General features: G+C 39.4%; 2 protein-coding genes across 5 annotated transcripts; both read right to left on the reverse strand.

Annotated features, from left to right (window-relative positions):
• On the reverse strand, positions 1-3114 carry LOC149842828 (uncharacterized). Its single transcript, XM_089999461.1, has 3 exons — positions 2615-3114; positions 1032-1406; positions 1-800 (listed from the first exon to the last, which is right to left on the reverse strand). Exons 1-3 carry the CDS (start codon positions 3009-3011, stop codon positions 439-441), a joined length of 1134 nt encoding a protein of 377 aa, XP_089855587.1. The 5' UTR covers positions 3012-3114; the 3' UTR covers positions 1-438.
• Positions 3115-5010: 1896 nt separating this feature from the next.
• LOC149842829 (importin subunit alpha-1a-like) lies at positions 5011-14658 on the reverse strand. Of its 4 annotated transcripts, none has more exons than XM_089999465.1 (12): positions 14524-14658; positions 14099-14332; positions 13626-13722; positions 13432-13523; positions 13205-13336; positions 12925-13110; positions 12671-12834; positions 12428-12506; positions 6796-6924; positions 6242-6369; positions 5747-6121; positions 5011-5659 (listed from the first exon to the last, which is right to left on the reverse strand). In XM_089999465.1, exons 2-11 carry the CDS (start codon positions 14306-14308, stop codon positions 5749-5751), a joined length of 1590 nt encoding a protein of 529 aa, XP_089855591.1. In that variant the 5' UTR covers positions 14309-14332; positions 14524-14658; the 3' UTR covers positions 5011-5659; positions 5747-5748. The 4 variants fall into 4 exon arrangements, with proteins under 4 accessions (XP_089855591.1, XP_089855589.1, XP_089855592.1 ...); XM_089999463.1 differs by having other exon boundaries at positions 5105-5659; positions 13432-13526; XM_089999466.1 differs by having other exon boundaries at positions 5105-5659; positions 14099-14310; positions 14524-14567.
• Positions 14659-16117: the final 1459 nt, after the last annotated feature.

The following is a 16117-nucleotide window of genomic DNA, read 5'->3' on the forward strand; positions in this document are numbered from 1 at the left end:
AGGAACAAACAGGGAAACCTGTACAAACTCTTATTCTAAATATGGATATAATTTAAACCAAGAAGCAAAATAAAGTTCAAAATTATCCAAACAAAATCCAAAAAGATCCAAACTGTAAATTGGTTCCAAGTGGATCCTCAATCTACGACGGGCATCTCGTTCCTCTACATGCATAACTGGTTCATCTTTTGCCGAGACATGAATCATGAAAATCCAGTTGACAACACAATCAAATACTTTGAAATTATAGCAGAATTCAAAAGGATAGACTGCCAATTCTGCTGAAAAAGAGCCCAAGGTATAGCAGAAACTAAAAATGCTTAGGTTGGAACAATCATGAGCTCTAAACTTTCACTGAATGCTTGATGAGGTGAGACTTGAACCATGTGGCAAACTTCTCAAGCACTTCGAAACTTTTTGTCCCCATAAATCCATATGTCACAGAAGCTTTGGCTTTCTCTTACCAAGTTTAGAGAAGCAATATGCAAGAAAAGCAAAGAAAGCAGATATACAATATAGTATCCAACTGAGGAACTCGAGAACGAGATCTTTCCAACTTCGCTGCGGAGGATGAGTCCTATCAGCAAAGAGCAAAGCTCTGTAGAGAGCTTCAGTGAGTGCATAAGCAGAAACAGGGTCAGCTTCTTCAGCCAAGAAACCGTGCTCTGTCACACATGCGATATCGTAAGCACCAGTCATCACTGAGATCCCAAGGAACTGGCATATCTTGATTCGGCCGTCGATCCGCTCGTCCGTTGTCAACAGATCTCCATGTGTCAGAATCAAAATAGGATTTTCATCTACAAAAGTGAGAGAGCCAATCAATTTGATTTCATTGCAGGTTTAATGCAGTGTAGCATATAACAGGGTTGTACAAGAAACCTCTGGTGTCACAGTATATAGACTGTAGGTAATCTTTATTTTTCAAGTGGTGACATGGGATTTCAGTCCAACAACACTTTGATCAACATGCCCTGAACAAACTAAAAGCTAAAAGAGGAATACAATTGAAGAGGATGAGCAAAACTTACTGCAATTTCTAAGCCAACGCGAGCAAAACAAATCCCTGGTTGCCTCTAATGCTTTAGAGTCTCCAGCCATCAAGGATTTGTACACACAAGACATGTTAACTACAACAATTGCGCAATTCACCCTTCGCTTAGCAAATTTGGACGATGGGAGTTGCTGGATCGAAGTAATGCTATCAGAGAATTCATCGTCTCTGCCCCGGCAACAGCGTAAACGGTGGTGAACTCCATCAACCATCCATTCAGACAACTCTTCCAAGCTCTGTGTTATCTGATTATAGGCCAATCCCCTCGAGTCATACACGCAAAAGCCATTCCTCATCGATCTCAAAACATTGTGCTCCTCCATAAACATTCTCTCATAATTTGATGAATTGCCTGCATAAAGTTCTTTTCTTCATCAGATTCAAGTAGAGATTCAAAATACAAAGTGTACATAGCTCATTCTTACAATTGCATACCAAATCCTGCGGCTTACAATGGAATAATTACAAGTGTTTTTGCATGTCTAAATTTTCAAATATCTGATTCGTCCTTGTTGCTGGTAATTTGCACAATTTGAGTTATTATTGGTAGGAAAAGCCAATAGGACATGAAATTTAGAAGGTAATTTAGTTAACTTCTTATCTACAAACACCAAAATTTTAGTTTAATACAACTTTCAAATCTACCAAAACATTAAACTTGGCTAGAATCAGTAAAAATATGTGAAAGAAAGGGAGACAAACTGCTGCCAAGTTAGATTCAGTGAATACTTTTATTGTTTAAACGAAGATATCACGACTTTATCACTATATACTTTTACAAAACATTATCAGAAAATGCTTATTTCATTTTGCACATAATTTTAACCTCTAGTCCTTTTCTTAAGATTCTCAAACTTTCAAATTTATTTATTTTCACCAATGAAAAAACTGAGAAAAATAAAAAAATTTGAAAATCCCATGAAAAATTGACAGCCGAATAATTGACGGTTTTAAACTCGTCATTATGATACACATATAAAAATAGATATTCCGACTTGTCAATTCCCAATTAATGACGTGAAGCGAGGACTAAAGAATTCAGCAGATATCTGAAATCTGAACGACTGTATATTGGGAATTACGCATATTCAATCCGATTGTCAGACAAATTCACCAACCCTCTGATCACACTGGACATCATAACTTCGTGTGTCCCAAAATCCAACCAGAGAAAAGTCCTATCTTTATTGAACCCCATGTTGAGCGTACGGCGTACCATCCACATCTACCTGTTAGATTTAGTGGGAAACGGCCCTTGAATCATGTTTTTTCGATGAAAAGAAAATGTTTTCTTGAGTTGAAAAAAATCAATGCACTTACAACCATTCATTTTTGCATCGCCAGGCCAGTAAAAACCTATACACAGTAACACAGGTTGGATTCTCGCAATTCAAAAGTTGGTTCTCAGTAAAAACATGTAGATCACGTCAGTTTGGTTATTTGGATCAAAACAACAAAAAATATATATATAATGAGGTTTGCTAAGTTGCTCGCCCATATAAGTAACAAACTTTGTCCCACCAAAAAAATTTATATGTGAAAAATGAGTACAGCACTCACCAGCTGTCTGAGCAAAGGGAATCAGCCCAGCACGGCCCAGAACGCAGTACATGAGGTTGATGAGAGAGCTCTTGCCCGATCTAGAGAAGCCCACAAGAAGGATTGTGATCAAGGGAGGGACATCCAACTCCTCCTTCTTTATCCCTCCGGTGGGCACCCAGAAATCTCCCGGCCGGTAGCTCAGGAGCTTGTGGCGGAGATCGTCCAAGCCCTCCGGCGCCACCAAGGCCAGCCTCTCCATCTCCCTCAGTACCCTCAGCCTTGGACCCACCTCGGCCGCCTTCGAGACGTCGAGCTTCAGCCGGCCCTTCTTGTCGAACTCCTCCGCAGATCTCCACCAGCAGTAGAACCCATCTCCTGAATCGTCTTCAGATTCGTACTTCGCCGGATTTTCCATTTCCCGACCACCTCTCTCTCTCTCTCTCCAAATTGGCAGAGAATCTGGCGACTTAGAGGCAGTGGTTATCCAACCAATAATGCATGTGGATGTGTGGGCCTGATGAATTAATCTGCTATTAATTGTTTTGAAAAAGAGGAGTATTTATCTTTTGTAGTTCACAAAAGAAGGAATCCTATAAAAAAATGCATAAAAGAAGGAACAGTGAAGTACTAAAACAAGTGGCGTCCGCGACTCTGCAGAGAGGGAAAGAGACTTTTGGGTTTTGTCTCTTTATTCGACTTTGTTAAATCATGTATGAACAAAGTTCTCTTACTGAAATATATGTTTGTATGTTACGCACGATCCTCGCTCCTGCTTTTAAGAATAAACCATTCTGTCTACGAATACTGAATGCTACCTGAACGTGCAAGGATTTAGTCTCATCTATTGGAAAGTCTGTAGATATAATTCCTGTTTTGGCCCAAATCCTAACTGAAGCTGATCCTGCTTATCCCCGTCAATCCTGTTAAAACCATCGATGCATGCACTCCAAATGATACTTTTACCTCCATCATGACTAATATGATTCCGGGTTCAACGAATCTTCCACACCACAATGTGAAGCACCTGCCTCAAACAAATCGTCTGGCACTTGGCTTCAAAAAACCTAATGAACCAATGTTGTACAGACCTTAGAAACTTCAATGCAAATGTCGTTTCAAATATAAAATGGAACTTTCTTGATGTTCAATATGTAATATTCATGTTTGGGGACCAAAAGACTTTAAAAAATAATAATTTAGTAAAAGCATCCACATTTTTTCTCTTTACACTCACTTTTTCACCAATATCTCTCACCTAAGTATGGCCTGTTAACCAACGGGGCACCGCGTGGTTGGTAGGAGCTGTCAGTGCACGTCTCCCAGTGGTGGGACGTTGCAGATTCAAAACCTCAGTGGTATGTATGTGGAATAATAACTGGTGGGGTTCTGACTCAGCTTGCCTTTCCAAAAAGAGAAAAGTATGCCCAGCTACCGCATGGTCTAACATATTCTGTTCATTTTTCACCCATGGTTATGTGTGCAAAAAGTAGCAACTGTTTGGCTGTCTTTCAATTGCAAAAGGGATGAAACTGGTGATTAAATCTGGTGCAGGCTTAATTTGTTCCAGATTAGCTTGAACGTATGTCAAAATGGTCCGATTAAAATTCTCTCTTGTGATGCTTTTTTTATCGATCATTGTTCTAAGATCTCAATGACGACAAAATACAGATGGGCGGTCAGAATCTGATGCCATGTTGACTGTGCAAATACATAAATAATTTCTGAGAAGATTTAGAATGCCACCTGCTTAAAAAGTTAACCTTGATATTTGACTGAACGGTACTGGTGTCACTTAAATGTCAAACATTTGGCGTAAAACGTTCTAACTGATCCCGTCTCCACAAAGACAACCAAGTATTGTCACCCTCTAAATTATGGAGACCCTTCATGGTAACTGCAGGGGGATTTGCCGGATTTACTTTAAACTCAAGTCACCAACCCAAACAATAGAGTAGAATGTTTTGCCACCCACAAGTCATTCGTTTTAGACACAACTATGCTACAATAAAAACGAGCGTGCACAGGCAAGCTGGCTACCAAACTCAGCAAGAGCAATATTCCACCTCGCCATTCCAAGAAAGATGAGTATCTCTCATCAGGATGGATCAATTTTCTATGTTCTCAGCTGGAATGGCCTGAAACAAAGAGAAGCATTGCATCCCCCTGGTCCACAAATTAAAGCATGTAGAGATCGCCTGCTGCCTGCCAGCGGTTAGTTCCTTCTTTATATAGAAGCTTTATTTATGTTTCATCTCAACTAAAATCAATATGATTGGGATCCAGCCAGCCGCAGAACAAATTCTATGCTCTGCTATGTGAAGAGCGACCAACATTTGTCACATGAATAAGAATGACGAAGCAATATATGACGGAGATAACAGTTAGTACGACACGGCAGTTCTTAAGACAGGCAGTGAGTGTAACCATTACTACCAAAAAGCATCCTGATATCAGCAGCAGACAGCAAAAGTTTTGCTAACTATACAACGGAAGCATTGCGACCATATAAAAACCCAAAATACAAATAATACTTTTCTTCTTTCAACTTTTGCATAGTTGCTAATGTTTTGGCAAAAACCCACTACAATCTCTCTCCGAGGACCCCCTCCTTAAAGACCCGTTCCACTCCAAAACATATGAATCGCATAGAGCCCCCCCCCCCCATTAGCTATTATGACACAACTACGATTCACTCCCTTCTAGAATAGGCAAAACAGGAAGAGGGAGGCAAAACACAAACAAAAACAAAAACAAAAAGAAACATGAAAAGGAGGCAGAAAAAGAAAAACGACCTAACAACTCTCTTTACCACCAACACCCGCCAGTGCCAGCACGGCCCGGGCACCACCACCAACACCAGACCAACAGAGTTGACACTGAATGGCAGGCCAGCAAAGAGAACAACAACCCCATCCCACTGCTGCGCCATGCCCTCCAGGCCATACACACAAGAAGACCCGCCCCCTATCTATTACCAGTAATGGAAGACCTCGGCGACACCGTACGAGACCATGACATTAACCCCTTTAGACCATCCCCGATAACTCAAACATCCAACCACCCCTGCATTCAGTCAGAAGTGAACATCAAATGGATGATGAGAGACAATGTGACAAGAAACATCAATAGATGGAAACAACAGGCTACTACCTCTAAGAGAAATTGAATCTAGCACCCTGAGGTGGGAGCTCAGTCTCCCCAAAGCGGAAAGCAGGCTGAGGCTGATTGCCAGAATCCAGCGCTTCATCTTCCTCTTCCAGCCAGTAGATCTCAAGGATTTTAACAGCCTTCTCATAGATCTCAGTATTGTCATGAGACTGCAAATTCTCAATCTTCTCCAACCCCTCAGCATCATCAATCGATTGGGCATACGTATTCACGCCTCCAGTGTTGCCAATATTCTTTTCAGCTTCCCCAACCTTCAATATGTTCTCTAGTCCTTCAAGACAAACCGTCACAATCCTCGGGTCTGGGCAGACCAGAAGATCGCACAAAGGTTTGATGCAACCTTGACTCACCAGATACCTAATCACAAGATCCCCAATTATTAAAAAAAAAATTGATACCTACAAGAATCAATCAGAAAGTTATCTTGTTTATTTATGCTGAAAAGTGCACAGTAGGGAAAAGGCCTTGATGACATACTTTATTTGCTCATGTGTACCACCCGAAGTGGCATTTGAGATTGCCCAAGCCGCTTCCTTCTTGATATCAAACTCTGCTGTTTGAAGCAAATGGACAAGCGGATGAATGATATCTGCATCAATTACAGCCTGAAACCATAAAATCAAATAACCACAGAATCAAGCCCCCATTATCGGAATGCTCAAAGCACATTCAGCACAAAAACTTCTAATACTAGAGAGTAAGTGGAAGGATAGCAATGCTGCTGAGCGATCCCAGCGAGAACTAATCACAGTGTTTTTTATTTCATCTTTTTCCAAAAAGAAAGAAAAAGCATCTCTAGGTTGTATGGGACACAGGTGACAGACAATGAGAGAAGAATGCTTCCTAACAATTAAGAATTTGTAATAAAAAGAAATCCAAAACATGCAAGAAATCTGAACTTGTGGTCAAGTTGCAGATAGATTTCTAAAATTATGGAAGTCAACTTTAACAATTTTTTTATGTTTCCATTAGTGAAGGCAGAGAAGACAGTGCTTGACTAAATCTACCTTAACAAGGGAGAGGCAACATACCTGTATCTGTTCTTTGTTGCCAGCAGTAATGTTTGAAATTGTCCAGCATGCTTCTTTCTTTATACTTTTCTTATGATTGTGGTTCAAAAGATTCAACAGGCAGGGAAGTGCTTGGTGATTGATAACATACTGAAGCCATAAATAAATGTAATCAGCTCAAAAAATGAATTGCTTATTCAAGTGTGTCCTCGAACATCACAAAATTGTTTCAAATGTATAAATTGTCAACACCTAGGGCATGTTTGCAATGTCCAGTGATTCTTGGAACCTGTGATTGTAAATAACAATCACCAAACTTTCTCAAGGTTAGTAGAATATAAAAAAGTAAAAGTTGTGACTGTGATTGACAGCTGTGATTGTTTTTGCCTCTTTTTGCCTTGAATCTTGTGAAGTAGATGACGAGATTAACCATGTATTCTACAATCTTAGCTTCTACTTCCTCAAGCTACTACTTTCCCACCTGTGACCAAAACAAACATGCCCCTAGTATTCTAGAATGACACAACATATGATCTTGTAGAAGATTGTGGCATAAGGCACCGTTCAGAATAAAGCATGTAAAACCAAGGAATGGATGGCAAACCCCATTCATTTTACAAGGTCAGCTTCCTCATTTCTCAACATCAAGAGAAAATGGAACTAAAAAGTCATGGCAGAGTTAAGCAACACACAAGAGCAAGAATAATGACAAACAAACAGATCATTAGAAAATGGAAAAAGAAGTGGAAGAGGAGATATACACAAAAAAATGTAAAAGAAAAGAAAATAGTCTGCCTCCACCATGGCATTCATCTTCTTCAAGTCATGGAATGCTAACTGAATATTCTGATAATATAATTTGACATCTGAATACCTAACATTCCTCAACGCCGAGTTAATGCAACATGGATCTTTCAGATCTCAACTTCATAGAGACATTTATAAGGTCGAAAGCATGGACATGTTTCAAAGGTTATATATTGAACTACATCTATAACTAGAAAGAAGGTCACCTCATAAGTCAGAACAAATGACATTATAGCAAATTAACATGGAAAGGCTGAGATGCAAGATGATTAAGAAGCCCTTGTGTAAATGTATAAAGAAGGATATGTCTTGTGAAAATTAACTATATGGGTCATAAATGTGCATTCTAACAGCAAAATAGAATAAAACGCCTTAACAAGAGAATAAAATAAAATAGGATAATTTTTCATCACGCGGAAGGATATATTTAGCAAACCAAGGTAAGGGGAAACAACATCAACCCCATCCAATCTAAACAAGAGAAGCATACAGCCTACATCTGCTCATTTGTTGGTACAATTTCATGCCCGCCAGATGCTGCCATACCAAATGGCCACTAGTTTTTTATCCAACTGGTACCAGAGATTACGTTACGCATTGTGCCTGAACATCTTCACAGATGCTTGTGGTAGCACTTGATCGTATCTCAAAGAAAGCTCGACCTAGCCTAACGTGTAGAAGAACAAGGGGACAACGTGAACACTGTGAACAACCAAATTTCATAGCCCCACTTCTTCCTGAACATTTTTACATATATGTGCAATCAACCAGCACAGAGAAAGAATGATTAAAACGATGGCAAATTCAAGATAAGACACCCTTTCTAGTAATTGCTTCTCATGAACATAGATCTGCATAATCACAACATGCTTTCCAGCTTAGTGGTTATTGGTTTCACCAATTATGTTCTTTGGAAAGATGCAGCAAAATGTGCCAATGACATTGCAGCATCAATTTAGGCAGCAATTAGTGTTAGAGCTTGCACCGTGATATAAAGGATATGAGTTCAATGAAGATAGTCATGAAGCCCTAGAACTAGGATGGTGAAGTCCACATTTATGTTGTTTATGGTTACTAAATGCAAGAAAATTGTATCAAGTTATATTAATGTGAAAGAACAAGAAATTACAGAGCAAGATGAGACATAAGCTCTCATTCAACCCAAAGGGCATTTATCATTTTATTATTAAAGAAGATGAAAAAGAGACACATGTAAAAGAGGGCTAGATAGAGAAAGTGTATACAACAACAACAACAACAACAACGCCTTCATCCCAAACAATTGGGGTTGGCGATATGAACCAAAAAGAAAATCATTTTGGGTCCTCCACGTGAATCCTTCTCCTCCACTCATTTCTATCCAATGTCATGTCCTCGGTGAGGTTCAAAGCATTCATATCCTTTCTTATCATCTCCATCCAAGTCTTATTAGGCCTACCCCGACCTCTTTTAGCTAATATATTTTCCCATTTCTCCATCCTTCTAGCCGGAACATCATTAGGCCTTCGCCGAATATGCCCAAACCATCGTAAACGATTATCACTCATCTTATTTTCAATGGATGCAACGCCTACCTTCTTACGTATTTCCTCGTTCCGAATCTTATCTTTTAGTGTCTTTCCACACATCCATCGAAGCATACGCATCTCAGTTACACTCATTTTTTGAAAATGATGTCTCTTGGCAGCCCAACATTCCGTACCATATAGTAAAGTGGGTCTAATTGTCATCCTATAAAACTTCCCCTTCAACCACAATGGCATTCTACGATCGCACAACACTCCAGTTGCACTTTTCCATTTCATCCACCCAACCTTAATCCTATGATTTACATCTCCATCAATTTCTCCATTCTTTTGAATGATAGATCCCAAATATTTGAAACAGTCATCCACCGCTATTTCTTGCTCACCAAGCTTCACTACACTCTCATCACTACTTCGTTGCTTACTAAACCGACATTCCATATATTTTGTCTTACTCTTACTCAACGTAAAACCTCTTGCTTCCAAAGGCTGTCTCCATAATTCTAACTTAGCATTAACCCCAGCTCTAGACTCATCAATCAAAACAATATCTTCAGCAAACAACATACATCACGGCACATTTTCTTGAATCGATCTCGTAAGTTCATCTATCACTATAGCAAAAAGGAAAGGGCTTAATGCAGATCCTTGATGTAACCCAACCGTTATAGGAAAATTGTTTGTCACCCCTCCACAAGTGCGAACATTGGTTGCTACTCCTTCGTACATATCTTTAATTATACTAATGTACTTGAGAGAGATATTTTTATTCATCATTGTCCACCAGAGAACATCCCTAGGTACTCTATCGTATGCCTTCTCCAAATCAATAAAAACCATATGCAAATCTTTGTTCCCCTCTCTATATCTCTCAATAAGTTATCTAAGAAGATGTATAGCTTTCATAATCTTTCAAACATAAAACCAAATTGATTCTCCGATATCATGGCAACCTTCCTCAACCTAGACTCAATCACCCTCTTCCAAAGTTTCATAGTATGACTCATGAGTTTTATGCCACGATAGTTTGTGCAATCTTGTATATCACCCTTATTCTTATAGATAGGCATCAAAGTACTCTTCCTCCACTCATTAGGCATCTTATTTGTCCGCCAAATCTTGTTAAAAAGATTTGCCAACCATACTAAACCTTTCTCGCCCAAGCATTTTCAAGCTTCGATCCGGGCCAACTGCCTTTCTGAATTGCATTTTCTTCAAAGCCTCTGCAATTTCTTTCTTTTGAATCTTGCGCATGAAGTCATGATTCATCTCATGAAAAGGAATGGAGAAGTCTCCAAGATCCTGGGCATGGCTTCCATTAAATAGCTTATCAAAATAATCTTTTCATCTCTCCTTAATTTCCTCATCTTTAACTAAAACCCTTTGCGTTTCATCTTTGATACATCTAACCATACCCAGATCCCTCAATTTCATATCTCTCATCTTTGCAAGCCTATAAATATCCTTTTCGCCCTCCTTGATATCCAACTTGTCATAGACCTCCTTATATACTTTATCCCTCGCGTTTCGAACTACTTTTTTAGCTTCCTTCTTTGCTACCATATAATTCTCCAAATTCTCATTATCACGACTCTTACTTAGATTTCTATAACACTCTCTTTTAACCTTAAAATAGCTGAAGTGAGACAAGAGGGCCAGCTATAAAGATAACAAAGAGCTTGCACAACCATTTCTATTGAAAAGGAAGACAATAAAGGATATGGAACATGAAAATTTGTTAAAATAGATGAGCTTAAGTTCTCATAATTTAAATAAACCAGTTCAAAAACAAAGCAAACAACAAATCACAATGTCAAAAATAGTAATTTAATACTCTACAGAATTAAACAGAAAAAATAACACACGGAAAAGTAAGAAATTCTAGAAAACTCAGTGAAACATTCTAGAACACAAAGTCCGAAGATTTCATCAGGAACAGAAAATCGTATATGCAACAAGGAGCACCAAGAAATAGCAAGCTCTTATGCAAATGTCCTGTCATTGGCTGGTAAAACAAAGAAAAATAAACAAACTGATCCAGTAGTCCAAGGATCAAGATTCAAAAAGCCTACAACACTTGTTTAAACTATTGCTTCTTCCCAAAAAAATTAAGTATATAACAAGAAATACCAAGTTTTAGAAAATAATCAGGGTTAACCATCCTCATACTTCACAAACTACTGCATTTCAGTGGACATAAATATGTTTTAGATAAGAAGCTTCCAGCACAGTTGACATCTACAGGGTATTTGGAGAAAAGAGAAGAGACAGAGGTAAGTTCAGTTTTATGGTTTTCATATATTCAATGTTAATACAAAACTACAGCAATCAACACTGGGGAGACCATAGTCACTGATATCACCGATATTTTGAAAATATCGGAATATTTATCAGTATTTCAAGGTCAACTGATATTTTTTTGAGATGTTCATAATACTGCCAGAAGCTAAAATATCGTGATATTTTCCTCAGATATTGCCCAGATTTTCAAAAAACAACTTTTTTATATATTTCAGTATCTTCTTTTGTTTCTTTCATATTTTCAAAACATACCTAGTTGTTTCTTTATGGTTTTGCAAAAATACTATAAAACCTATTATTTCTTATCTTTTTATTATTCATTATATTTTGAAAATTCAAACTTCCGATATTTTTTTGAGAAAAAAACTTTTCGAGAAAAACTCTCAAGGAAAACCTTCCCAAGAACAATATTGGTGACTATGAGGGAGACACTAAAAAAATAACAGCCACACATTCAAAGCCGTCTTTGGGATCAAAATAGAAGAGCAAGAAAAAATGAGTACATGACTGAGCAAGCCTTGATAGGCATCATACTGTTCTGAAAGGTGGCACATGATATATGAGCAGCATATTAAGCATCTAAATGATGCAAAAGAGATGTAAACTCATAGCTCATATACAAAACAACACAGGTTCATAGGAATTTTCATAGCAAGTGTTGGAATCCATGGTTAAGAAAGCAGAGGTCGGCTATAGGCTCCTCCAGATAGAAAAAATTATGCATCGCCAGATGTACTTCTGGTGATTTGGCAAGATCAAACAACTTGTGAGATGGCCCTTCTGATTGAACAGAGAATGCACACATAACAGAGAGAGAGAGAGGTTCCCTCCAGACATACATTGAAAAGACAACCATATCTCATCACAAAGTCAAGAGTTGAATCAAAATTTTTAGCAAGAATACAGCCTTGTGATTTTCTTATGAGCTCCATAACAAATTCTTACTATATCCATGGCACAAATCAAATTCACTAAGAGATCACTTGATTACCACAATAATGATTTAGAAAATCATATACCTGAGTTTGTTGATCATCGCCAGTAACAATGTTTCCCACTGTACGAAGTGCTGGAATAAGCACGGAAGGTGAAGGATGACTGGAAAGAAACAATTGCACAGTTTCAGATGTGCAGATACAAGTAAATATGTAACATAAGTTGTGAATAAACAATGACGAAAGCCTGAACGCTTTGACACAACAGATATAGCACACATTGTAAAGAAGTCATTAAAACATGGAGATGTAGAAAAGAACACATACAGAAGAAGCTCAACAAGCCTGGGGAAGACTCCAGCATCAATAACTGCCTGTATTTTGTCATTTGTTCCATCAGAAAGATAAGAAAGTGCCCAGCAAGCATCTGTCAACACCTCCTCATCTGCTGAATGGATAAGCGTCTGGAGTGCAGGAAGTGCAGGTTTTGTCTGAACGGGGAGGAGGAACAAAGAGATTTATAGCATAAGCATACAAAAGAACGAGAACAAACAACAATCTAAAACACCTATCTATCAGACCTGATCAAACTGTGGCTGAGGCTTGCCCCTACAGAAATTTGATAGAGTCCAAGTGGCATTCCTTAACATGGAAAGCTTGGCGTGCTCATTTAGCTGGGCCAACAGTGGTAGTAGGGCACCGTGGCTGAGCACCAAATCTCGACACTTTGGAGAGTCACCTGCAACATTTCCCAAAGCCCACACAGCCTACATATACAAAGGGTGTGAAACCGACCAACTGTCACAAAATCGCATTCAAGTATATCAGCATATAAAAGGAAAATAGAATATCAAAAACTACCTGTTCTCTGACATCATCGCTAGGCGATTGAAGCAATTGAACAAAAATTGAAACTGCCCCATGATCAATCACAACTCTGGTGTTTTCTGAAGTTCCTGAAGCAATGTTTGTCAAAGCCCATGCTGCCTCAAACTGTGCAACGGAAAAAATAAAACCTCATCAAGAGAGTTCCTTTATAAACAAGAACCTACTGTAATGCACCAACAGTGAAATAAGTTCGTTCAAACCTGAAGTTGAGGGAAATCCGATCTTGTGAGGAACTCAACAAACCGAGGAACAACACCAGACTGAATAACTTCTTCAATGGGGGGACTGCGTTCTGCTGGTGCAAAAAAGAAAAAGTTTATACGTGTATAAAGCAGTACAAAACAGAAGAAGAAACTAAGAAAACAACAACGAAGAAAAACCTGAAAGAAAATACCTATAGAAAGAAGCTTTCTAAACTGAGTAGTCGCTTCCAATTGCACATTACTATCATCCGACCATACCCCAGCAACCATAGCAGGAAGACTCTCTAACTGTTAAAGATCAATATGATCATAATAAGTGTGAAATTAAACGGAACAAAATGACGCTATCAACAAGAGAAATTCGTCCCTTCATCTTAGATTCAACTAAAATTGATGAATCAATATGAAACCCCAAAGCGATAGTCACATCTACACCGCCAAAAACTAAGAACTGTGAAGAGACAACACTATACACACCAGACAGACCACGAAATTCCATCAAAACCCTGGATCAAATCCCAAAGATCCTTCTAAGGTTTTTGACTTGCAACCGGCCTAATATGGGTTTTTTCAATCAATCTAAGCAATCAATCAAGAGAGACAAAAATACTATAAGGAAAATACACGAATGAACCAGAAACAAAAGGAAGTCCACCAAAGTTACCCTCTTCTCCACGGCGCTGCCCTGAAACGGCGGGACGAAGGCCTGCGCCTGCATGCCCTCCCTCCTCTTCTTCTGGAGACTCTCCTCCCTCTTGTTCTTCCTGATCTCGACCATGTTGTCCTCCCTCTTCCGCCGGGCCTCGTCGGCGTCCACGGCGACCTTGTAGCTCTTCTTGCGGACCTCCGTCCGGGAGTTGGGCCTCAGAGACATGGCTGCAGCACAACCAGGGAAGCCCTACCCCACCGAAGGGGAAGACGAATCCCCGAATCAACAAACTCAAACCCTAACAACAAACAAACGGAAACCCTAGACACCAGAAACGAAACCCTGGCGTCCTAAAAGAAGCAGAAATCTACAGTTGGGGAAAGAATAAAAAGAAAACCCTAACACCGAGAGAAAACAAGAGAGAAAGAGATAGAGAATACCTGATCGGACGCAAAAGAGAGAAGATGAGAGAGCGAAGCTTTTCGAGAGTGAAAGGGCGAGACGGAGAGCGGCTATTTATGCCCCACGAACACACACAGCGGATACGGCGATACGGGCAGTGGGAATTGAGAAACGGAAGCGAAAATGCCCTTTTTACGTCCACGATTTTCTTAAATGCCATAATTTTGAATTTCTCTTTTGGATCGAGATTCGGATGTTATATTGAAGGTGCCCAAGCACGCAAGACCCATGATTTCAAGGGGTGGCAAAATCTGACCCGACCCTCCAACCCGCTTCTTAGTCGGGTTAGGGTTTGGCTTAAACGGGTTCATGTCGTAAACGGATCGACCCGCCTAACCCATTTATTAAACGGGTCATGTTCATGTTAAGGGTATGTCAAACCGCCAAACCGTTTGACCCGTTTAATAAACGGGTTAGGTGGGCGGGTCAACCCGTTTACACAAACCCGCAACCCGTTTATACGAACCCGTCAACCCGCAACCCGTTTGACCCATTTAATAAACGGGTTCATGTCGTAAAAGTATAATATGTATTTTTTGTTTGTGTTTCTAATCGTGTTATTCGGGTTACTCGGGTCGGTTATCGTGACTATGTTATTGGGTTGACCTGTTTAATAAATGGGTCGGTGTAATCGTGTCGTGTTGACCCGACCCGTTTATTAAAAGGGTTAACCGTGTCGTGTTGGGTTACCCGTTTAATAAATTGGTCATGTTCATGTTTGCCACATCCGACCTGTTTAATAAACAGGTCGTGTTTGTGTTGAGGTATTCTGACCCATCCAACCCGTTAACCCGACTCACCAACCCGCTGACCCGACCCGATTGCAACCCCTACCTAGGGTGATTACCGGTCGGGTCAGTGTATACCAAAACCCAAACCCCCTATATAACAAATGGCCAGGCTTAATCTCAAATCTGGACCCGCATCATTTCAAAAATTTTATTTTACTGAAAATACATATGTACGGGTTGGTTATCCAGCAAAAAAAGCGGGGTCAAATTGGGTACCCAGCAAAAATCATAACCCAAACCCAGCCTGCATATTGCTCGGGTTGGTTTTGGGTCAACCCGAATATTATTTAAATCAGCACTTTTCTTGCCCATACCTGGGAATTCGGGTTTAGGTCAGGTGATCAGTATAAGCCCAACCCATTGACAGCCATAATTTTACTAACAGGTCTAACCTTCATGGTTCTTGGGTCCGAACCAGATCCGACTCTGAGGTGCTTGTGTTGAATCTGATGATTATCCGAATACCTGAATCTATTTACATGTAAAAAAGCATATCCAACGAATCAAAATCCAAATTTCAATCTGTTTAACCAACATCCAATCAGTTGAATATGGTACTGGCCACATCCTATCTGAATCTGAACCATTTACATTCTTATACTGCTGGAGCCCTAGGGCTATGAACATTATTATAAATAAGATATTTTTATCTATGACTTAAATTCATATCCTATCGGATCTAGTAGGCCTAAGGTCAGTAATTTCCTTTGGCTTATTGTTGGACCAATAAATGAGAATATTGATGGTTAAAATCTCTTATACTTTAGTGAAGGGGGCATAT

The sequence above is a fragment of the Nuphar pumila genome, chromosome 3 (genome assembly GCF_984573655.1).
Source record: "Nuphar pumila chromosome 3, dmNupPumi1.hap1.1, whole genome shotgun sequence".
Taxonomy (NCBI): domain Eukaryota; kingdom Viridiplantae; phylum Streptophyta; class Magnoliopsida; order Nymphaeales; family Nymphaeaceae; genus Nuphar; species Nuphar pumila.

Bases quoted from the DNA above. Each gene is read 5' to 3' on its own strand.
- LOC149842828 (XM_089999461.1), bottom strand. From the start codon at position 3,011: ATGGAAAATCCGGCGAAGTACGAATCTGAAGACGATTCAGGAGATGGG. The intron at 1,407-2,614 runs GTGAGTGCTGTA...AACTTTATGCAG, and splicing joins TCCCTTTGCTCAGACAGCTG to GCAATTCATCAAATTATGAG. The intron at 801-1,031 runs GTAAGTTTTGCT...TCACTTTTGTAG, and splicing joins GCGTTGGCTTAGAAATTGCA to ATGAAAATCCTATTTTGATT.
- LOC149842829 (XM_089999463.1), bottom strand. From the start codon at position 14,308: ATGTCTCTGAGGCCCAACTCCCGGACGGAGGTCCGCAAGAAGAGCTAC. The intron at 13,337-13,431 runs GTTTGAACGAAC...TCCGTTGCACAG, and splicing joins CGGATTTCCCTCAACTTCAG to TTTGAGGCAGCATGGGCTTT. The intron at 12,835-12,924 runs GTCTGATAGATA...CTCCCCGTTCAG, and splicing joins CTCAGCCACAGTTTGATCAG to ACAAAACCTGCACTTCCTGC.